General features: G+C 44.7%; 1 protein-coding gene across 5 annotated transcripts in view; it reads right to left on the reverse strand.

Annotated features, from left to right (window-relative positions):
- The window catches only part of KATNAL1 (katanin catalytic subunit A1 like 1), a 228,585-nt gene that overhangs the window by 48,773 nt on the left and 155,233 nt on the right, over positions 1 to 24,579 (reverse strand). For all 5 annotated transcript variants that reach the window (XM_029602623.1, XM_029602625.1, XM_029602624.1 and 2 more), the window contains exon 8: positions 22,056 to 22,182. In XM_029602623.1, the coding sequence (XP_029458483.1) occupies positions 22,056 to 22,182 (127 nt within the window). The remainder of the gene's footprint in view (positions 1 to 22,055; positions 22,183 to 24,579) is intronic.

Raw genomic sequence — 24,579 nt, forward strand, 5'->3', positions numbered from 1 at the left:
TCAGGTCAAGCTACAGAGATAAAGTTCCTGGATGGAATAAATGACAGTTTTATGGAGCAATTGGTTCAGAAACAGACGAGAGAGAGAGTAATTTTAGATCTAATTCTCAGTGGAGCACAGGATTTAGTGAGAGAGGTAATGGTGGTCGGGCCACTTGGCAATAGTGATCATAATATGATCAAATTTGACTTAATGACTGGAAAGGGAACAGTAAGTAAATCCATAGCTGAAGTACTAAACTTTCAAAAGGGAAACTTTGATAAATGATTACATAGATGTACATACCATTGTTTCTAAAGACATCTCTAAAACAGACAAATTCATAGATTGCTCAGGCAATTGTTGATCAACTAAATCTCAATTCCGTTGGTCTTTAGACAGATAAAGGAAAATTGGCTCTTACCTGCTAATTTTCGTTCCTGTAGTACCACGGATTAGTCCAGACTCCTGGGTTCTGTCCACTCACCAGCAAATAGAGGCAGAGAAAGTTCCAACTGACTCCGCCCCTTCTGTGAGGTGCACCTACAGTATGTCAGTATTTAAATGTATCAAAGCAGAAGAACTAAAAACCCCAACTAAGTAGCTAACTGCTAAAAACTGGGAGAACATTCCATATGAACCAGGCTCACTTACCCAAACGGCAGCAGAACAGCTAACAAGATAGAACAAACATTTTAACTGAAAAATACTTATCTGCAAAGTAAATAACCAAGAACGAATGGACTCTCCGTTAACCCCAAACCGAAATGGGCGGGACTCTGGACTGATCCGTGGTACTACAGGAACGAAAATTAGTAGGTAAGAACCAATTTTCCTTTCCCTGTACGTACCCAGATCAGTCCAGACTCCTGGGATGTACCAGAGCTCCTTTAGACAGGGTGGGACCTTGAGAGTCCTGCTCGGAGAAGCCGCCAGATCCTGAAGCCTGAACATCTAGGCTATAATGTCTAGCAAAAGTGTGTAAAGATTTCCAGGTCGCCGCCCTACAAATCTCTAGCGGAGAAACGTGCTGACACTCCGCCCAGGAAGTTGCTTGAGACAGAGGAGAATGAGCACGAAGACTAGACGGAAGCGACCGACCATGAAGCAAATATGCCGAACCAATAGCTTCTTTTAGCCATTGGGCTATAGTAGCCCTAGATGCTTTGTGCCCTCTCTTTGGGCCGCTCCAGAGCACAAAAAGATGGTCCGACATGCGGAAATTACTGGTGACCTCAAGGTAACGCAATATACTCCGCCGCACATCTAGCTTTTTCAAATCTCTATACTGAGGATCCGAAGGCTGTGAATCAGAAAAAGATGGTAGATCAACAGACTGATTCAAGTGAAAAGAAGAAACCACCTTTGGAAGAAAAGACGGAACAGTCCTCAAAGAAACTCCAGAATCTGTAATTCTTAAAATTGGATCTCTACAGGATAAAGCCAGAAGCTCAGAAATCCTACGGGGCGAAGAAACAGCCACCAGAAAAGTCACCTTTAACGTAAGATCTTTAAGAGTAGCCCTTTTCAGAGGCTCAAAGGGCGCGGCACAAAGAGCTTTAAGAACCTAATTTAAACTCCATGAAGGACAAGGATTTTTGAAAGGAGGACACAAATGTTTTGCCCACCTAAGAAAACGAGCTACATCAGGATGAGAGGCCAGGGTGACGCCTTTAATCTTCCCACGGAAGCAAACTAGAGCTGCCACCTGTACCCTGAGAGAGCCGCAGGACAAGCCCTTAGCTAGACCATCCTGCAAAAATGACAATATGTCAAGAATCAAAGCCTGAGTAGGAATTAACGGATTCGCTACACACCAAGATTCAAAAACTCCCAAACTCTGACAAAAGCCAGAGAAGTAGAAGTTTTTCTTGACCTGAGAAGAGTAGCGACTACCGCATCAGAATAGCCTTTATCCTTCAAACGACGCCTTTCAAAAGCCAGACCACTAGAGAGAAGCGATCTGCCTCTTCCAAACAAAAGGGTCCCTGGTAAAGAAGATTGGGAAGGTCCCGAAAACGAAGCGGACCATCCACTGTGAGGTTGACAAGGTCTGCAAACCAAGGACGTCTCGGCCATTCCGGAGCTACCAGAATCACCTCCGACGAATGAGATTCTATGCGCCGAAGAATCTTGCCTATGAGAGGCCAGGGAGGAAACACAAAGCAGAATGTTCATCGGCCAAGGAAGAACCAAGGCATTGACCCCTTCTGTCCCTGGCTCTCAATGGTGGCTGAAGAAATGTGGAGCCTTGGGAGTTCCGGAATGTTGCCATCAGGTCCATGCTCGGCATGGACCATTTTTTGCATATGAGAAGAAACGCCTGCTCGGAAAGTTCCCACGCCCCGAGATCCAGACGATGGCGACTGAGAAAGTCCGCTTGAACATTGTCTAGCCCGGCGATGTGAGATGCTGCAATGCGAACGAGATGTTGTTCCGCCCATGATATCAACAGCTGAGCCTCGAACGCTACTGGTTGGCTCTTGGTTCTCCCCTGGCGGTTGATATAAGCCACTGTCGTCGCATTGTCGGAAAGGATTCTGACTGACTTCCCCTGAAGAAGCGGTAGAAAAGCCTGTAAGGCAAGCCTCACCGCTCTGGTCTCCAAATGATTGATCGACCAACGAGATTCCTCTGGCAACCACTGGTCCTGAACAGACTTGTTGAGACAAACTGCCCCCCAGCCGGACAGACTGGCATCCGTCATGACTACTGTCCAAACTGGAGCCTCTAGGTCTACTCCACGATGCAAATTCTGTGATAGGAGCCACCAATCGAGACTTGAACGAGCAGAGTCTGTAAGAGGAAGGGGAAGATGCAATTGTTCCGACACCGAATTCCAGCGGGAGAGCAATGCTGACTGAAACAGTCTCAAATGAGCAAAGGCCCACGAAACTAAGTCCAAAGTGGAAGCCATGGAGCCTAGAACTTGTAGATAATGCCAGACTCTGGGAGGAGACTTGGACAACAAGACCCAAATCTGACACTGTATTTTGATGATCCGTTCTTCCGTGAGAAAAACTTTCTCCAGCTGGGTGTCAAACAGGGCTCCCAGAAACGCCAAGGACTGGGATGGTACTAAGTGGCTCTTAGCCGGGTTGACAACCCAGCCTAATGACTGCAGAAGCTGAAGAACTCAAGGCACAGTCAAGCGACAGAGATGTTCGGACTTCGTTCGAATAAGCCAATCGTCTAGGAAGGGATGAACAAAGAATCCCTCTCTTTTGAGCTGAGCTGCTACTACAACCATTATTTTGGTAAAGGTCCTGGGTGCCGTGGTGAGACCAAATGGAAGAGCGCAAAATTGGAAGTGGTCCCCAAGAATCGAGAACCACAGGAAGTTCTGATGGTCTGAATGAATTCCTATGTGTAGATATGCCTCGGTCAAGTCCAAGGAAGCTAGGAACTCGCCTTTTTGGACGATGCCAGGACCGCTCTTAAGGTTTCCATGCAAAACCTTGGGATTCACAAACAAACATCGATTGACTCTTTTTAGGTCCAGAATGGGACAAAATGTGCCGTCTTTTTTGGGTATGACGAAGGAAATGGAATAACAGCCCTTTCGTCGCTCCAACAGAGGTACTGGCACAATGGCCCCGAGCTTAGGCGATGTAAGGTGTCCCGCACTGCCTGACACTTTGAGCGTAAGGGCATGGAGAGACGAGAAAATGGTCATGAGGGCACCATACAAAATCTAAAGCATAGCATTGTTTTATCACAGTAAGGACCCACTGGTCCGACGATATTTTGGCCCATTCCTCAAATCAGAGAGACAGTCTGTTTCCCACTATTGGAACAGAGGAACGGACCAGCCGCATCTCATTGAGAAGTTTTCGCTCCACCAGAGGATTGGTAGGGACCAGATCTTACGAAGCGACGTCCTCGAAAGGACTGACTCCAAAGACTGCTGTCTAGTTGGCTGTTGCGTAAAGGAAGAACCTGAAGAGTGGGAGGAGCGAAATCTACGATTCCCTCGGAAAAGAGAGCTGGAAGGTAATGACCCCCTTGACTTGGGCCTATCCTCAGGCAGACGAACTTTATTTTCTCCTAAAGAATGAATTAAATCCTCAAGATCTTTCCCAAAAAGAAGTTTTCCCTTGAAAGGCAAAGATCCCAATTGAGCTTTGGAAGAGACATCCGCAGACCAGTGTCTTAACCAGAGAAGTCTGCGGGCAGACACAGCCGAAACCATCGACCTGGCTGAGGTACGCAACAAATCATAGAGAGTGTCAGCACTATAAGCAACAGCGGCTTCCACATGCCCAGCTTGAAGAACTTTGGACTCAGAAAGAGAAGAATTACTCTGCAGGAGTTGAACCCAGCGGAGCCCTACCCTTAAGGCGAAACTGCTGCACATGGCGGCTGGGACTCCCAGAGCAGATACTTCAAAAACCTTTTTTAGTTGGACTTCTAACTTACGATCTTGAAGATCTTTGAGAGCTGTTGCACCCGTTACCGGAATAGTAGTCTTTTTGGCGAAAGCAGAAACAGCAGCATCGATCTTGGGAACCCATAGGTGGTCTAAAGCATCCTCAGGCAGAGGATATAGCTTATCCATGGCCTTGCTGACCTTTAAGCCCAAATCAAGAGTGTCCCATTCCCGAAATTAGTCTGTGACTGAAAGATGAAAGGGAATAGAGCGGGTTGGCCCACGAAGACCAACCCATGACCAGGTCAACTGAGCCCATACAAGAGTCTTCAGGCGGTGAATCAATTCCCAAATCCTCAAGAATAGCAGGAATGAGCTCCTCCTTTCTAAAAAGACAGACCACCTTAGGGTCATTGCCTTCAACCACGTGAGATCCTGGCGTGGGCAACAGGTCCTGACCCCTGCCAGAATCAGGATCCAGAGTAGGATTGCCCCTTGGGTCACCCTCGTCTGACTCAAGTATCAGGAGAAGTCTCTTCTAGGGTCCGGACAACCGGAGTCCTAAGGAACGTTTAACCTTAGGAGGCGACATCCCTCAGAGGACTTTGCCCTTTTAGATGATGATATATGAGAAATCCCAAGATTCTTTTTTTTTTTTTTTCAATTCTTTATTTACTTTTCTTAATTATAACAGGCAAATGGATACAATACATATAATATACTTATACATTTCCTGTGGAAACTAAATCTCAATCTTTACCCATATAATCAGATAATAGTAATATTTAAAGCAAAAGTGGACCGTTGAAAAATTAAAACAGAGCGAAAAATATAAGGTAAATATGGTTCACCCATAATACTAGGCAATAAGAGAAAACAACAATTTAAATAATTTTTTTTTTGCTCTCAACCATTTTTCTGCACTTTGGGGGTGTGAGTCCAGGAAAGCCTGTAATGCTGCAACTTCAAAATAAACATACTTTTGATCTTTAAACCAAATTTCACACTTGCAAGGGTATCTTAAAAGAAATCTGGCACCCCTGGCCAGGGTGGCAGACTTCAATTAAGAAACTCTTGTCTCCTTACCTGAGTTGGTCTAGATAGATCTGGATAAATCCAGATCTGTTGACCATGGAAATTTAACAATCTATTACGTAGAAATAAACGTAATATTGTATCTCTTTCTTGTGGAAATGTAAAGGAGACAAAAAGAGTTTCCCTAGAAGTTATAACAGTGTCTAAAGTAGTTTCTAAGACATCTGATATATCAATGGATTGCTCTGGTTGTTCTTCTCTTATAGAGGATTTTTTAAAGATATAATAAATTTTTGCAATAGTTGGTATCGCTTGTTCAGGTATCTTTAATACATGCAAAAAATATTCTTTAAGCATATCTTTAGGGGAAGTCAGTCTCAAATATGGAAAATTAAGCAGTCTAATGTTGGAATATCTAAAGTTATTTTCCATGAGTTCTAATTTCCTTGCATTTGAGATTTCACTTTTAACCAAATGACTTTGTATATTTTCTACTTTACTTAAACGTTGTTCTTGCATATCCAATTTAACCTGATGTGTTGTAGCTACTTTTTCTACCTCTAATGCTTTTCTTTGTACCTCTACATGTGTCTTGGTCAATTTTAATATAGCATTTTCAAGAGATTTAATTGCAGTCCAGAGAATATCCATTGTTATCTCTGATGTTGTTGGAGTAACAATTATATTATCTACAGACTGCCCCGTATCACTTCCCCCTGCATCAATGTTTCCCATCCCTGGTGGGGATGGGATATTGGGAGCTCCGGGGCTCAGAGAGATAGCTTCGGCCAGAGAAGCAGATTCTCGCTCCAAATCTGTTTCTAATGCGGCCTTGTCCTCCAGATTGGTTATTGTTGTTGGCACAAAGAAAGAAGAAATATTAGACTGGGTTAGGCCCGGTACTGGAGATGATGATATAATCTCCCGTACACGGGCCTTACGCTTTGTATGTGGCATTATGAAATTGAATAAACTTTTTTTTTTCTTTGTGTGTCAATGTCTTAAGTCTTTCTTTTCCAACGGTAAACTAATGAGGTCGAGAGAGAGAGATCAAATGATTGTACTTACTTATTTCCCTTCGTAGTAATATTTCATTAAGAAGTTTCAAGTAAGTTCAAAATCAAATCCAGCGGGGGGCGGTTTTATGCTTACCGGTCCCTCCCCTCGATGGCATCAGCAGCAGACAGCAGGGAAGGAACACCAGCTGAAAGGCGTCACTGGAGATTCAAGGCAGGAAGAAATTCTTTCAGGTAATAAATGCAAACCAGGATTTCTCCCTCTCAGCACGGTCCCAGCTCTCTCTCTCTCTCTCTGCCCATCTACTCGCTGCAGGGGGGGCCGGTTTTGTACTTACCGGTCCCTCCCCTCGATGACATCAGCAGCAGATAGCAGGGAAGGAACACCAGCTGAAAGGCGTCACTGGAGATTCAAGGCAGGAAGAAGTTCTTTCAGGTAATAAATGCAAACCAGGATTTCTCCCTCTCAGCACGGGTCCCCAGCTCTCTCTCTCTCTCTCTGCCCGTCTACTCGCTGCAGGGGGGGCCGGTTTTGTACTTACCGGTCCCTCCCCTCGATGACATCAGCAGCAGATAGCAGGGAAGGAACACCAGCTGAAAGGCGTCACTGGAGATTCAAGGCAGGAAGAAGTTCTTTCAGGTAATAAATGCAAACCAGGATTTCTCCCTCTCAGCACGGTCCCAGCTCTCTCTCTCTCTCTGCCCCCCAAGATTCTTTTTAAAAGATTTTCTGGCTTTCAATGCCTTATGCAAAAACAGAATGAAGTCAGAAGAAAAAGAAGAGGAGTCTGAAGTCCCCTCGGGACTCTCCTCACCAGCAGCAGCAGTACCTGCAAGAAAATCGCATCCCTCAGAGGTCAAACACTGTGGAGAAAGAGGAGGAGGAGAAACCCCTCCCCCCTCCATTGGAAGCAGTGCAGCGCGAAAAGAGCCCAAAATGGCTTCCGTTCCTGCACTGAGCAGAAATGGAAAAGCAGAAAGATTAGGGCGCTCCAGGCGAGCAGAGCGATGGAGAGGATAAAATGGCACCGGCAACTGCCCCTGAAGATCCCTCCCCCCCGGGGAGGCAGGAGGAGCATAGGCCTCACGGGACACTCTCGCCTGCGCGTCTCCACACGCTCGGCAGGCCGGACCACGTGGCATTTCTCAACGTGAACTGGCTGAGGAGAAAGAAAAAACTGAAAAAGCTAAAATAAACAAAACCTGCCGACTGCCCGACGCAGCGAAAGGTAAACAGAGAGTCCGACTGTGAGAGAATACTGCCCAAAATGTTATTTGCTTTATTTAATTAATTTTTTTTTTTTTAATACAACCTGAAGACGGGTCCTCTGCTCCTCGGGGTGAATAAGCCGGGCTCCCCGGTATCACCCCAATGTGCTGCAGCAATCTGGGCTGAAGTGTTCTCAACCCTTAAAGCCAGGAGCCTCTAATACCAGGGGAGATGGTCCCCTCAGGACCTGCCGACCCCCTGGGAGGCTAGGGTCAGCTTACCAGCAAAGCTGACTGTCCTTGAGAAAAATTTTTTTTTTTTTTAAACTAACTTATTCTAAATAATTAAGTAAAGAACTAAAGTTTTAATTCACAAAACTGTCTTTTTTTTTTTTTTAAACTAAGAACCTGACTGTAGGTTTTGCACCTCCACCATCTGCTGGAGGCAGAGAAATACTGACGTACTGTAGGTGCACCTCACGGAAGGGGCGGAGTCAGTTGGAACTTTCTCTGCCTCCATCTGCTGGTGAGTGGACAGAACCCAGGAGTCTGGACTGATCCGGGTACTGTACAGGGAATACATTTTTTAAATTACAGGTATATCATCAGATGAAAACCCCAAAATCTTAGTTAAGTAAGATTTAAACAAATCTATAGGAGGTACTAATTTTACACATGGAAAGTTAAGTATACGAAGATTTAAAATTTTCAAAACATTTTCAATATTCTCAATCTTCTTTGTGTGAATTGTTTCTGACTGTACTAGATCATGCTGAAGATTCTCCATGATTGTTAAGCGACTGTCTATTTGTCCCATTTTCTTATCCAAAGAGTTAACAGTCTCATCCATAGTTGGTATGCGCTGTTTAATGTCCAGCGTAATATTAGTCAATGTCAAGATAGCTGACGCTAGAGAGACCAAAGCAGTCCATAAAGAGTCTATGGTTATCACTGAGGGTTTAATCAAAGATATATTAGAAACAGAGCATACCTTTGGGGCGCCATCTCCTGCTCCCGTATGGGTAAAAATCGCTGTCTCCAGCTCCAGCAGGGTCCGATAAGCCGGTTGAGCTGAGGCCCGGCCAGGGCTCTCTGGTATCAATGCTGAGGGCTTTACCCCATACTCCTTCGGGGCCCACAGCCCAAGTTCTTCCCCCGGCGTCACAACCCTCTGGACAGGCTTAATAAGTTGAATCATCAATCCATCCGACAGAAATGTTAAATGGTGGAGAAGGCATTGTAGGTGCACTGGGACTCAATGATATTCCTTCAGCCAGCAACTCTGAAGTCCGCTCTACCTCATCTGTTGCAACGGCTGTATGTTCCAATGGCGTTGTCAGCAGGGCCGCGAAGAAACTGTCAATCCGAGGCTGGTGGTCTTCCGATAAAGGAGAAGAGATTAGATTCTCCCTAATCTTAGCTTTCCTTTTAGTATGAGGCATTATTTCAGGCAATATGAAACAAAGAAATAAAGAGTCGAGCGAGCTCCTCAGCGTACTTCACGGGCGGCGGCCATCTTGTCTCTCTCAGCACGCACAATTCTAAGGTATAAACGAACTGGATCATAACCAGTCCCACTGATTGGAGCTTATTCTAGTCTATTCCTGGCAAAACTGCTGCAAGCAGCTTCACTGAGGAGAACGGCCAGTTGCTGAAGTAAGCTTTTGGGTTTTAAGACTATGAAAGGGCTAACTTTTTTACTTTGCACTCTGCAAGCCCCAAAAGGAGTAGGAGGCTGACTGCCTGACTGACCTATAAAGGCTAAAGTACCGAAACTGACAATGACCTCTATTAGAGAAGATAAGGCCATCGCAGAAAGATTAAATGATTTCTTTGCTTCAGTGTTTACTGAAGAGGATGTGAGGAGATACCCGTACCGGAGAAGGTTTTCATGGGTAATGATTCAGATGGACTGAACCAAATCATGGTGATCCTAGAAAATGTGGTAGGCCTGATTGACAAACTGAAGCATAGTAAATCACCTGGACAGGATGTGGAGTGCCTCAGGGATCTGTATTGGGACCCGTACTTTTCAATGTATTTATAGATGATCTGAAAAGAAATACAACAAGTGAGGTAATCAAATTTGCAGATGATACAAAATTATTCAGAGTAGTTAAATCACAAGCAGATTGTGATAAATTGCAGGAAGACCTTGTGAGACTGGAAAATTGGGCATCCAAATGGCAGATGAAATTTAATGTGGATAAGTGCAAGGTGATGTATATAGGGAAAAATAACCCATGCTATAGTTATACAATGTTAGGTTCCACATTAGGAGCTACCATCCAAGAAAGATCTAGGCGTCATAGTGGATAACACATTGAAATCGTCGGTTCAGTGTGCTGCAGCAGTCAAAAAAGCAAACAGAATGTTGGGAATTATTAGAAAGGGAATGGTGAATAAAATGGAAAATGTCATAATGCTTCTGTATCGCTCCATGGTGAGACCGCACCTTGAATACTGTGTACAATTCTGGTCGCTGCATCTTAAAAAAAGATATAGTTGCGATGGTGAAGGTACAGAGAAGGGCGACCAAAATGATAAAGGGGATGGAACAGCTCCCCTATGAGGAAAGACTGAAGAGGTTAGGACTTTTCAACTTGGAGAAGAGATGGCTGAGGGGGGATATGAAAGAAGTGTTTAAAATCATGAGAGGTCTAGAACGGGTAAATGTGAAGCGGTTATTTACTTTTTCGGATAATAGAAGGATTAGGGGGCACTCCATGAAGTTAGCATGTGGCACATTTAAAACTAATCGGAGACAGTTCTTTTTCACTCAATGCACAATTAAACTCTGGAATTTGTTGCCAGGTGATGTGGTTAGTGCAGTTAGTGTAGCTGGGTTTAAAAAAGGATTGGATAAGTTCTTGGAGGAGAAGTCCATTACCTGCTATTAATTAGAAAATAGCCACTGCTATTACTAGCAGCAGTAACATGGGTAGACTGTTTTTGGGAACTTGCCAGATTCTTATGGCCAGGATTGGCCACTGTTGGAGACAGGATGCTGGGCTTGATGGAACCTTGGTCTGACCCAGTATGGCATGTTCTTATATTCTTAGGAGTTTTCCTTTGACTAGGAATCCAAAGACTAGTTACAAACCCAAGAATCCTTCTGACCCCATAGCAGAAGCCACTCAATTACAGTAAAGTTCTAAGAAGATCATATAGTAGTCCTGGGAAATTCTGTACTACTGCGAAGTGCAGAATTCCTGCAGAATTCCCCTCCTGCGCAGATTATGCGCAGAATTTGGCGGCCCCGGCATGACCTGAAAGGAGGTCATTCCACTCGTGGTGAAGATGGAGCAGGCCCTAGCATGCTGCGAGCAGAGACCGATCTGCTCGTGGTGAAGGTGAAGATGAAGCAGGCCCAGGCATGTTGTGAGGGGAGGCCGTTCTGCTCGCGGCGAAGATAGAGCAGGCCCCAGTGAGAGTGAGTCTGTATGCATGTGCATGTAATATTGCGAGCATAAGAGGTGAGAGCGAAAGCATGTGTGAGGGTGCCAGAGAGAGGGAGTCTATGTGAGGAGATTGTGAAGGAGTGTCTATGTGAGAGAGATTGGGAGCTGGTGTGTGTGAAAAAGGGATTGTGTGTATGTGAGGGTGCTTGCTTGTTTGTGAGAGAGGGAGCCTGTGGGAGGGTGTATATATGTGTAAGAAAGAGAGTGTGTGTGTGTGTGGGTGTGTGTGTGTAAGAGGGAGCCTATGTGTAGGGGAGGGCTGAGCGAAAGAGGGAGCCAGTGTGCAGGGGTGTGTGAGAGAGAGAGAGACATAGGTAGCTTGTGTGAGTGTAGGCATGCGAGAGAAAGGAAGCCTGTGTGTGTGTGTGTGTGTATATGAGAAAGAGAGGGACAGAGGAGCCTGTGAGGGGCAGTACTGAGGGGTCATACTCTGGGAGTGGTGATAAAGTGGAAGGTTTTGAGCCTAGAGGGGGAAGGGGAGAGATAGTGGAAGGTGGAGGAGTTGGGGTCTGAGAGGGCAAAGTGAAAGGAGACAGGCCAGGGGAGTAGGGCGAGGGGGTGGAAGAGATACTCTTACAGTGAACTTCTAGGGAAATTCTGCTCAAAATATTTAAAACTCTGCATCTTTAAGTAATAACTTAATTACTTAAAGACTGTCATGTATATTGTGTTATTTTGACCAATATAACATTTGCAGAATTTTAAGTTTTTGTGCGCAGAATTTTAAATTTTTTTTGCGCAGAATTCCCCAGGAGTAATAAAGGACAGCTGCTAAGACTGCTGCAGAGTCCATTCAAGCTGCCTCTTCAAAACTGCTGAATCCAGTCCAAGAGAGCCTGACCACAAAACCACTACAAATGGAAAGATGGATGCCAGAGCCATGGAGGTAAACAAGTGATTTAACTGAAGCTCTATCCTCCGAACTTGGAAATCTTTGAGAGAAGTGCTACCTTCGATAGAAATCTTAGGCCTTCAGGTAAGAACTGTGACAAGAACGTCTATTCTAGGCATCTGAAATAAGCGCTGTACTGCCTTCAGAGAAAGCGGATACATCTTAAGATTTTTCACCCCCCTTGAGACTGCTCCCAGGGGCTGCCCCTTCAGTCAATACCATCTCTCCCTTGCACAATGGAGACCTCTTAATAATGGGATCCCAAAGCAGAGTCTCCTCCACTTTAGAATCCTCTATCTTGAGACAAGAGCAACCTAGCAATGAGAATGAATTTCATCTCTGCAAAATAAGTGAATTACAGCATCATTCTCCCTGTCAGAAGAGACCTCACTTTTCTCTGCAGACACAGAACTCAAGCAGCTCACCTGATCCTCGTGGCTCCCCTGGAACTCTGATGAAACAGATAAGCCATCACCTCTCTGGATCACTTGGAAGGAACAGCACCCTCATGCTGGAGTGAAGAGGACCCCAAACCAGACTTATGCTACCCATTAGGCTTCTATATAGCACAGAATGTCTGATGTAAAAAAACCATAACAAATCTGGAGAGAAATCCCCATATTCACTAGGCTGGCCCAATGAGTCTCTTATGAGGCCTCTCTATGAGAAACAGAACTGGAAAATCCCCAGAAACCCCATCCAAGCAAAAACATGGTTGCTACAGTTCTGACAAGACTGCAGGAAGCGATCCAAGATGGCAGACACTCCTGCCGAAAAGGGCGCTCTAGAAGCCTCCTCAATAGGCTGTGGCCAAGGTTCCCTTGGGAAAGCTTCCCCTGCCAACAATAAAGGTGTGCTGGATGTCTTGAAGCTGCGGGAACACAAGACGCATATAAGGCCTCACTGCCAATGCCAATTTACAGCTTTCACACGCACCACAGCAGTGGTTACTATCCGCCTTCTCCATTAGGCCCTCTTCCCTCTGGGGAACTAGCTGCCACTTGCAATTGAGCCCTATGCAGCACACTTATTGCATATGACCTGGTCTCCCACTCATCCAAGGCTCCTGGGCTGAACGGCTTTGCTCGGAAACCACGGTCTGCTGAAGGAGGCCTCTCTTCCTTTTTTTATTTTTGTAAACTGCAGAACAAGTCAAAGGAAGGAAAGGAGAAGAGTGAATAAGTGTGGGGGAGGGGAGCGCAGGCTGGAGGATCCTCCCAACAGCACTTAAAGACTAAAAGAGCTCTCTTGATGGGAATTAATTTTTTTTTTTTCAAGAGCTACTACCCCCCAACTTCAAGCTCTCTAGGACTGGGAACCTCAACAAGGGGCTTGCTCTCCTGGACGAACCAGGTGCCTGGCCCTCAGCAGCATCAGTAGTCTTAGAAAACCTGCTGCACCAGCAGCGAGTCCAACCATTTGCTGTAGGCAGAGAATTGAGAAATTACTACTTACCTGATAATTTCCTTTTCTTTAGGGTGGTCGGATTGAATCCAGAACCAGTGGGTTATGCACCTCTACCAGCAGATGGAGCTGGAGCAAACTGATGTCACAGTATATATACTCCTGCAGTGACAGCAGCCTGCCAGTATTCTCTTCAAAAGCAACTGTGGACAGACAAGCAAAAACTTGATTAAAAAACAAATTACCGAGGCAAGATGGCTGCCAGATAGGACATGCAGGAAAGTGAGCTCTTGGCGTGGCGCTTTTCTTTATAAATCTTTCTATAGCAAAATGCCCCATATGAAACGAAAGCGTAAAATTCGGGGAGCATTGTCTAGCTCTCCGGTTGTTGACCCTTTCCAGCCATGCATAGAGGGCTTCCTAATGGGAGCAACCAGTACGCTAGAGGGGCTGGTCGCCGGGGGGACCTTGGAGGATCGAACACAGTCCCCCCTGACCCTGGACGTCACCTTCAGCCCTGGCGAGCCGATCAAGCCGATGCATCCAGCGCAGACAGAACTGTCCCCGCTCGAGTTTATCAAAACCGGATTGCAACTGGAGCTTTTGGAGGCTGAGCAGGTGAGCTCCGGCATGCAGAGGATGGGATGGTTATCTCACGAGGCAGAGAAATTTGTCCGCTGCTGGAAACAGGCCCTTTTGGAGAAGAAAATCTGTCCTGAGCTGCGAGTCCCATCGCAGGTAACATTCTGTACTCGGCAACTCTGAGGGAACAGGGTGAGGCCAGACAGGAGTCCACGGCAGTGAGTGTCAATCTTGGGCAGCCCGAGGATATAAACATTGGGGAAAGTTTGGTATGCCTTAAAAGCTATAGATATGGCTTTGAAATTGATTGCTCAGTCAATAACTAAAGTTAAAAATCAAAGGAGAATAATAACTTAATTAGAACTTTTAAATCTCAAGATTCAAGATCATAAAGAAAGATTACTTAAAATGGAGACCTTACAACAGAACTTTGTAAAAACAGAAATGGTAATGGGAAAAAGAATTGAAAGAGTTGAAAACAACCTAAGAATGATGAACTTGAGAGTAATAGATTTTCCTGTGGTTAGAATAATATCACCTGTTGAGCTGTTTAAAATATATTTATTTATTTAGCATTTTTCTATACCGACTTTCCAATAACAAAATTATTGATCAATTCGGTTTACATTTTAAACAATAACAACAATGACAAGTAAATGTCTTACAATGAACAGGTCGAATTAACTTGGATTAAGATATAAGGGGGTAATAACATAATTAACATGAGCGGTGCCTAATATAGGCTAGAGGCTGGGTTTTAATGATATATATGAAGGAAACATTAAAAATACCAGACTCAGCACTACCAGTATGTTCCAAAGCATACTATCTTCCCCAGCTGGGTCGCGAGGTTGAAGGAGAGAATATTCCATCTATGAACATTTCTGAATTATTAGAATTATCTATAGAGTCAGAAATAAGAGAGAGAAAAGCTATGCTAGTTACCTTTGCGTTTATATCAGACCGCAATTATGTTCTGAAAATGTTTCTCAGAAATAGATAAGCTATATTCTACGGGGCTAAGGTCTGGATTTATCCGGATGTGGTAAAGCTAACGCAACATCACAGGAAAGAATTCCTTGCCATGAAAGACAGCGTTCTCAGTTTGGGAGCCTGATGTGTGTTAAAATACCCCTGCAAATGCTGCATTAGATACCAAAATAATAATTATGTTTTCTTTGAACCTGTTCAATTGAAGGATTTTCTGTTGGGCCACCCCTGTAATGCTACTGAAGAGAGATCAACTTAAAAAAAATAGGGTAGCTCCACCTATCTTATTCCTGTATAATGTTAAAAGTTTGATTTCGCTCTATATCTCCTTGCCTCCTAAATTTTCTATATTTAGGTGCATAATTTGGTTTGTTCTTTATTTTTGAACTTTGATGTTATATATATATTAATACATGTCAGAATATATATCGTATTCTATTTAGAAAGCATTTCATGTAAAATTATGAAATTTTGAAAATAAAAAATAAAAAACAAAAAACAAAAAAAACAAATTACCATTTCAATACTCAGCCAACATGAAACACTGAGCTCAGACAAGAAATATATTAACACTAGTCTAGGGACTGGATTAACACTTGCCAGAAATCCCTGTAACAGTCTCGTAGGAGGACCAGAACATCGTCCTTCGGCAGCCAAAGGTGGGAAGCTGGATTCATCTGACTATCCTAAAGAAAAGTAAATCATCGGGTAAGTAGTAATTTTTCATTCCTTAGCATCTAGTCAGATGAATCCAGAACTAGTGGGATGTACCCAAGCTACTCCCGAACAGGGTGGGAGGCTGCCTGCGGTCCTGTCAAAATTGCATGTTCAAAGGCTGCGTCCTCCCGGGCCTGAACATCCAGATAATACCTGGGAAAAGTGTGTAAGAAGACCACATTGCAGCTCAGCAAATATTGACGGGATACAACAAACTAACTTCCGCCCATGACACTGCCTGAGCCCCAGTGGAATGAGCCCTAACCTTACTAGGCAATGCCTTTCCAGCATCAACGTATGCAGCCGTGACTACTTCCTTAGTCCAGCGAGCTATTGTAGCCCGCGAAGCTGGCTCTCCCTGTCTATAGTACTGCCGTGAAGGACAAACAGGTGATCCGTCTTCCATAAAGAGTTGGTAACCTCCAGATACCCGACAATATGTCTTTTGACATCCAAGGGTTGCAATAGACTATACTCCTCTACATCTCTGTCTAGAGATGGCAGGGAGATGGACTGATTCAAGTGAAACTCAGAGACGTTTGGTAAAAAAAAAAAAGCAGTAAGCAGCTGTACTGCCCTTGGCATCAGCTGGAGGAATGGCCCCCGGTAAGACAAGGCCTGCAGCTTGGAAACTCTATGCGCAGAACAAACTGCCACAAGACACACCGTTTTCAAAGTCAGTAACCGCAAGGAAAGGTTACACATTGGCCTAAATGTATGGCCCACTAAGAAATCCAACACCAAATTTAGCCTCCATAATGGTACCAGAAAACACAAAGGAGGACAAAGATGTTTCACTCCTTTTAGAAAACGGGCCACATCAGGTTGAGCCGACAAGGATTCACCATTCATCTGACCACTGAAAAAGGCGAAAGCTGCCACTTGTACCTTTAAGGAATTGAGGGCCAAGCCTATATTCAAGCCATCCTGCAAAAATTCCAAAATGAACAGAATATAGACCGAACAAGAAAGAGTACCTCGATCTTCACACCAGGCCGTAAACACTCGCCAAACCCGCACAGACCAAGGAAGTGGAGAACTTTCTAGCTCTTAGCAAGGTGGAAATCACTGCCGCAGAGCATCCAAACTTCAGCAAGCGAGCCCTTTCAAGGGCCATCCCGTAAGACAAAATAGAGTTGGATCTTTGTGAAGAACAGATCTCTGCCACAATAGATTCCTGTGCGCTGGAAGTCGAAGGGGTGAGTCCACCAGGAGCTGCCGCAGATCCGCATCAGTCCTCCTAGGCTAATCTGGAGCAACCAAAAGCACCATCCCTCTGTGGCGCTTGACCCTTTGAATCAATCTACCCAACATGGGCCATGGAGGAAAGGCATTCAGCAACTCGTCTTCCGATCACTCCTGCACCAGAGCATCGATCCCCTTTTGACTTCAGCTCTCTCCTTCAACTGAAGGATCGAGAAACTTTCGCATTGCGAGAAGTCGCCAGCAGGCCTAGAAATGGGAGACCCCAGCAATCCAGAATCAGCTGAAACACCTCATTCGACAACACCCATTCTCCTGAATCCAGACTTTCCCTGCTGAGAAAGTCTGCTCTTATATCATCTTTTCCTGATATGTGCGAGGCTGAAATCATCTGGAGATGCCCTTCGACCCATTCCATAAGGTGATCTATTTCCTATGACACTTGCTAGCTCTTGGTTCTTCCCTGCCGACTGTTGTAAGCCACAGTCGTTGCATTGTCCGACATTATCCGGACCGCTTGACCCTATAGCCTGCCGCTGAACTGCAAACATGCCAACCAGTCCACCTTGGCTTCCAGCCAATTCATGTTCCAGACAGACTCATATGCATTCCAGTGCCTTTGTGCTGTCAGTTCCTGACAGTGAGCTCCCCAACCATGGAGGCTCACATCTGTTGTGAATACTAGCCAGTCCGGTGATACTAGGGAAACTCCCTCTCTCAGATGATCCGCATGTAGTCAATACTGCAGTTGGGAGAAGACCTTTATTGGCAGGTGGAGTCTGCGGGTTCCACTGAGACAGCAGGGAATGCTAGAGAGGATGCATATGCACCCTTGCCCATGGCACCACTTCCAGGGTTGCTACCATTAAGCCAAATACTTGTAGGTAGGACCATACAGTCAAGCACAGAGTGTTCATCAACAGACACAGCCGTGCCATCAACTTCTGGATATGCGCTTCTGCAAGGAAAACCTTGCCCTGCTTTATGTCGAACCAAACCCTGAGGTATTCCAACAACTGAGCAGGCTAAAGACGGCTCTTGGCAGGTTCACCACCCAGTTGAGCTCCTGCAACAGGGAAATCAACTTGCATGTCACCAAGAGGCTCTCTTTCAGCGACTTGGCTCAAATCAGTCAGTCATCCAAATATGGGTGTACAAGGATCCCATCCTTCCTCAATTCTGCCACGACAACTACCATTATTTTGGAGAAGGTCCTGGGAGCGGTGGCCAGACCAAAGGGCAGCGCCTGGAACTGATAATGGCATCCCAGAACTGCAAATCGCTGAAAACGTTGATGTTCCAGTTGGATGGGAATGTGAAGATATGTCTCAGATAGATCCAGAGAGGTCAGACATTTCCCCAACTGCACAGCCATTATCACTGAACGCAAAGTTTCCATGTGAAAATGTGTCACCCGCAGATGACTGTTGACCCCTTTGAGATCCAGGATGGGACAAAAGGAGTCCTCTTTCTTGGGCACAATGACATAAATGGAATATAACCCCATATTTTCTTGAGATGTGGGCACTGGAACCATAGCCCTCAGACTGAGGAGCCTTGCTAATGTAACCTCCACTGCCTGTTTCTTCTGTGGGGAGTGGCAGGGAGACACCATGAACACATCTCAAGGAACACTGCGAAACTTCAATGCATATCCTTCTCATATCATCTCCAGGACCCATTGATCTGTTGTGATCTCAACCCACCTCTGATAAAAGAGAGGCCTCCCTTATCTCCTGTTACTGGGGGTGGGTCGGCAAACTTCCATTAGGAGGCTCGGGAGGTGTTCCACCTGAGCCAGCGCCTCTTCTGGGTTGTCTGGGACGAAAGGACTGAGACCTACTGAAAAGCAGAGTGCTTTAAAAGGCCACTCCTCCATCGGGTCGAAAATACTTGGATCCCCTAGTATGACCTCTCATGCTAAAGGTGCACGGCACCTGCTTCTCATCCTCCAGCAATTGAGGAACCGGTGATTTGCCCCACTTACTGGCCAATTAAACTCGCTCTTGAACAAAAGCTAACCTTTAAAGGTCAATTTCATGAGGTTAGCCTTAGAGGTCACACCGGCCGGCTAATTTCTCAGCCATAACTGATGCCTGACTGCTATTACCAAAGCCACCCCTCTGGCAGACCAAATCGTAGCCCACATCTGCCAAAAAGGCAGCTGCTGGCTACATAACTGCCCTAGAGTTCACCCCAGAGTCATCGACCTCCTGAGAGAGAAGTAAATAAGAGCGAGCCACCAGAGAACAACAAGAAGCGATCTGCAAGGTCATTGCCACTGCTTCAAATGTTTGCTTAAGGACAGTCTCAATCCTCCTATTGTGTACTTCCTTCAAGGACGCTCCTCCCTCCAGGGGAATAGTCATCTGCTTGGAGACTGCACATACAAGTGCATCCACCTTCAAAAAATGTAAACGCGCTCTCACCACTGGATCCAGAGGGTACAGGCCTTCCAAAACCTGACCCACTTTGAAATTAGCCTCTAGGGCGCCCCACTCAAAATCAATCAATTCTTGAATGGCCTCCATCCATAGAAAAAAACAAGAGGCTTTAAAAGCAAGGAAACCAAAATGGGATTTTTCTTTGGCTCAGACATGGAATCTGCACCAGGTGCTCTCAGCACTTTCAAGGTTTGAGAAATCATGGCTGGCAGTTCATCTCTATGAAAGAACCATAGCATAGACCTATACGGTTCTAATCCTGGAAGCATTTCTCCATTCTCCAGAGAGTCAGGATCGGCCTCATCATCCGTGCCATTCAGATCCCTATTTGACAGACCCGCTGCCGATCTATGTAAAATCCGGTGCTTAACCATAGTACCAGAAAGAAAGGTCCCCACCTGCGACTCTGCCCTGGGAGCACTGGACAGGGCTGAGGACTGAGCCTTAATAAAGGATTGCAATCCCTGAAAAAAAAAAACCAACTCTACCCATGAAAATGTAGAAGGATCCATGCCAAAACCAGAAGGCACCTGAGGCATATTCACTGAGCTTCCTACCCCTGCTGACGAACTAGTCTGGGGAGTTCCAATATCAGGCACCCCTCCTGACATTCCCAGACCTTCATCCGGCTTGGAAGAACTAGTCAGTGAAATCAGAGGAAGATAATTCTCCCTGAGCCTCCAAACAGCGATGACAAGTTAGCGGGCACTCCAGGCTGAGATGCCTGAATTTGACAGGCAGCACAGAGGGAAAAGTGCTTAGGTTTCTTAGGTATAGGCGCCATTAGGCGAACAGTATGCTAAGCGGAGACTGAAGGTATGCGTCCAGCTGTTTTGTTTTTTTTTGGTTCATCCATAAAATCTAGGCATCCAAAAAACTTAGATGTCTAATACTTAGGTGTCCCAAAACCTAGGCATACAAAAACTTAGGCGTCCCTAAGGATAGGCGCTGTAAAACTTAAGCGTACAGCAAAGCGTCCAAAAATTGGATACACAACCTGGATACACAGCTGGATGCACAAGTCAAACTGACAATCCTGAAGAGGGCAGCCTAACAGACAAAGCATGTGAAATGTCATTAAGGTCTACCACACTGTGTGAATCTCAGAGCGGGGCCTAACCTATGGAGGCTGCTCAACCCACCAGGCTCCCCTCGTCCCTCAATCTCCCACAGAGCGGGACGAATGTCAGAACGGCATGCCGAGAATGGAGACTGGAGGAAGGAGGAAGCCCTACACAAGAAACTCTCTTTCTCTGTCTCAATTATATTTATATATATTTTTGTAAAAACTTACCTGAGCTCAGCCCTTCCTGGCTGAGTACAGAGACATTCTCCGACTGTGGGAGGAGAGGGCATATACTGTCACTGTTGCGCTCGACTTCCTGCACCCGCTGCCTTTCAGCTGTTTGAACAGCTAAGTCCACACCAGCTGAAAAGCCAGCTACTGAACCAAGGCACTTATCTGAGACACCATGGAAATCACCTCAGGAATTCTCAAACTGGGCGAGGGACCATTTGGTATCACCACAGAAGAGTGGGGCAAATTAATTTTCCTATATTTCTCCTTTTCAAACAGGCCGATGCAGTAAAGTGCGCTCAGGCTGAGTACACTGGTAGCCCCCATTTGGCCGTGCGTTTTCGACACGCTATTTTTACCCCTTATTCAGTAAGGGGTAATAGTGCATGGGAAACGTGCGGACAACCGCCCCCCCCCCCCCCCCGAAAATAATAGTGCCCACAACATGCAAATCATGTTGATGGGCCTATTAGTTATTCCCGCGCAATACAGAAAGTAAAATGTGCAGCAAAGCCGCACATTTTACTTTCAGAAATTAACGCCTGCCAAAGGGCCTCCGACTTAATATCATAGTGATATTAAGTCGGAGGCCCTCCCAAAAAAAAAAATTTTTAAATCTGCCCACGGCCTGGAAGACGATGCTCAATTTTGCCGGCATCCGTTTTCCGAACCCGTGGCTGTCAGTGGGTTCAAGAACTGACGCCGGTATAACTGAGTGTCGGCTATCAAACCTGCTGACAGCTGCCACTTCTGTCAAAAAGGAGGCGCTAGGGATGCACTAGTGTCCCTAGTGCCTCCTTTTACCACGGGCTCTAATTGCATATCTTTCTTTACTGAATTGTGTGCCCAGGAGAGTGGCCTGGGCAAGCGTCAGGAGAGCGGGTGCTCGCCGGCTCTCCCGCACGTCTTACTGTATCGGCCCGAAAGTAAAGCAATCCCCAGTAGGGAGATGCACATCCATCATCTGCTGGAGATGGAGAATACTGGCAGGCTGATGTCACTGCAGGAGTATATATACTGTGACATCAGTTTGCTCCATCTCCATTTGCTGGTAGAGGTGCCGAACTCACTAATTCTGGATTCATCTGACCAGATGCTAAGAAAACTGGGGTTTCTCTATGCTACACCACCTCTATATAATGGCAATCATGTTACAGAGAAAGTCTGTGCGCTCTGCCTCCATTTGCTGCTAGGAGGACATAACCAGCTTGCTCAGACTGGACTGGAGTAGCAGGATGAAATATAATAGTCATTTGCATGAGAGGAACTGTGTTTCTGCCTATGAAAATAAAAACCATCCTCAATCACAAATGATTATACATATTCCTTTGCCTCTTTTTATGCCTCTAACAGGAATTTGATAGAAAAGAAAATTAGCAAAATTACTCTTAAATATGTTCAAGATGATGAGTAAAATGAAACTACTTAAAACACAAAAATATTTTTGCACTACTTACCATCCATCTGAATGAGTAGTTCTGACTTCACTCTCCGACTTGCCTCATGTTCATCCAAAGTGCCTCTGCGGCTGCAGATAGAGTCTATCTCATCCACAAAGATAGTAGTTGGAGCATAAAACCTAGCCTTGTTAAAATGAAAAGATAGTTATTTGGTATGCAACCAGATCATTAACTGTATAGTCCACATTGTTTCTATTAATTTTTCTGGTATTTTTAATTATGGCGAGTCTTCTAGTAGCTGTTTTGGCCCTGGATAAAACTGTATTCTTGGCTATTTGTAATAGCTTATATTGGACCAATATAAAGAATATACAAAGATGCTATACATGCGCTTTTGAGACTAATTCAGTCCCTTCTTCAGATTTTACATAATCTATACGTATAGTCTCAATAACTTGTGAATATTTTATTAGTTATTTAAAAAGGTATCAAAATTTTCAAATCTAATACCATTTGAAAATATTTGCAAAGATAAAGCAAAATATGCTTTTTTTTGTATAACACTGGCACAGTAATGTCATAAGAAAAATTCTAAATCACTGCTGCAGTGGCAGATGGAACAGATTTTTGGATAAATATACTAGAAGCTTTCTATAGTAATAATCAACCTCCATGCTATAGGGAAAGGGACAAATTTAAGGATAGAGCAAATTAATGTAAAATTGTGCAGTAAGCTAACCTATAAGTATGCATTGTTTTTCTTTACTAATGTTTTTTTTAATTTAGTGCTTGTGAGAAGTACTACCTCTATAAGTGAGAGGGTAATTCAGTCTTCTGGCTTTCACAATTTTGAAATACTAAAGGGAAATATTGTCACTGAAAACAAATATGCAAGGAAATGCTAGAGCAAAAATCCTAGAGCTAAATTTAAGGACTATGTCTCAAAATGATTGCCTCATGGGTTTTTTTTTCCGCACAATTATTTTCTTAAAAGTTTTCCCTTGTAAGAACCTGCAGGAAATGAAAGCCTTGAGTAAAAGATGCACTATTTCAAACCGTGAAAGCAAACAGACTTGCAGGGATTTTGCTATTCTTTTAGTCAGTCCTTAAACCTAGCATAATGCGGTTGATTTTCAAAACGACTTACCTGCATAAAACCCTGTTTTATACACCTAAATGGTACTTTGAGAATCAACGTGGGTGCAGTACAATGAAACCCGATTTCATGTGTACTTTTACCTGCACTTACTGTAGGCATTTCAGGGGGTGGGGAAAGGATTTATGCACAGACAGCTCTCTGTCTCCTCGAGCTTTTTTCTGAAGAGAAAAGTATAATTCTAAAAAACAAGTTTCTGAAGGCTAAACCCCTTCTTAGTAGTTAGGCTTAACTATTTCTACAGAATTTGTCGAATTTCTCCACAAAATGCCTCGTCCAGGCTTTAAATTTTGTTCTTGTATTACAGACAGACATGTATTATGTTATCTATGTCTGGGGCCCCAGTATGATCAAAGTACTTCTGCTGACTGCGGACGGATGTCCCCCAGAGCACAACGTTAGAAGGCAGCAAAAATCAAAGAATTGAAAAGACAAGTAGTAGGCTCTTATGCCCCCTCTGAGGAGTCAACAAAATCCTCCCTAGGGCCGCAGCGTGCGCCGAAGGAGTCGGCGCGGCCGCGGGCAGCGTCGATGGGACGTTAGGCATTGACAGCGCCTACCACAAAGGTGATCATTGGAGCCGGCGACACATCAAATGCGCCGAAACAATCAAGTGTTGTCAGGCTCGCGGAAAAAAACGTACTGAGGAGACTCTGCAGAGGGGAGGGGGAGGTGCCAAGCAGGCACACACTACAGCAAGACTTAGAATTTTACTTTGAGAGCTCTGCCACCTACAGGACGGGAGGACATCCCAGACAGCATGGCTAATTCAGCTGCTTATCTACGTGAAAAAAACATACCGTACATTTTCAATGCGGATTTATGCACATAAATCCATTTGAAAATTTATGCTAAAGTCTACAGGTAAAATTACCTGCAGACTTTAGCCCTATCAATGTCAAATATCTTATCTTGAATTAAAAGCAAATAGTCATAATGAGGGCAATATTCAGAAAGTCAGCAAGCAGACAAATTACATGGGTAAAGTTATTGGAAAACTGATCCTGGATATTCAGTTGGATAAGTGTCCTGCCTGGCTTTCCAGCTACTTATAGCTGGATAACATTCAAATCTAACCAATTAGGTTTGAAAGTTATCTGGCCATATGTAGACAGGTAACTTGCAGCTTAACCAGCTATATTCAAAATAGCCAGGGTGGCCAGATACCCTTGAATATCATCTAAGTTAGCTGGATAACATTGTTCTGCCCCTTAACACTGCCTGTCCACTTCTTTTTTTATCCAGTTAAAACATAGTTGGTCAGTGGGGGATACATTTAAACTCCAGGTTTGTCCTGCTAAGTTTGGGACTTAGCTGGACAAATCCCTCTGAATATTGGCTTGAATGTATACTCCACTATAATTTAACACACATAGGGGCCAATGCAATACGGTACGCTCAGCCGAGCGCACTGCATAACCCGCA

Source organism: Rhinatrema bivittatum, chromosome 5 (genome assembly GCF_901001135.1).
Source record: "Rhinatrema bivittatum chromosome 5, aRhiBiv1.1, whole genome shotgun sequence".
Taxonomy (NCBI): domain Eukaryota; kingdom Metazoa; phylum Chordata; class Amphibia; order Gymnophiona; family Rhinatrematidae; genus Rhinatrema; species Rhinatrema bivittatum.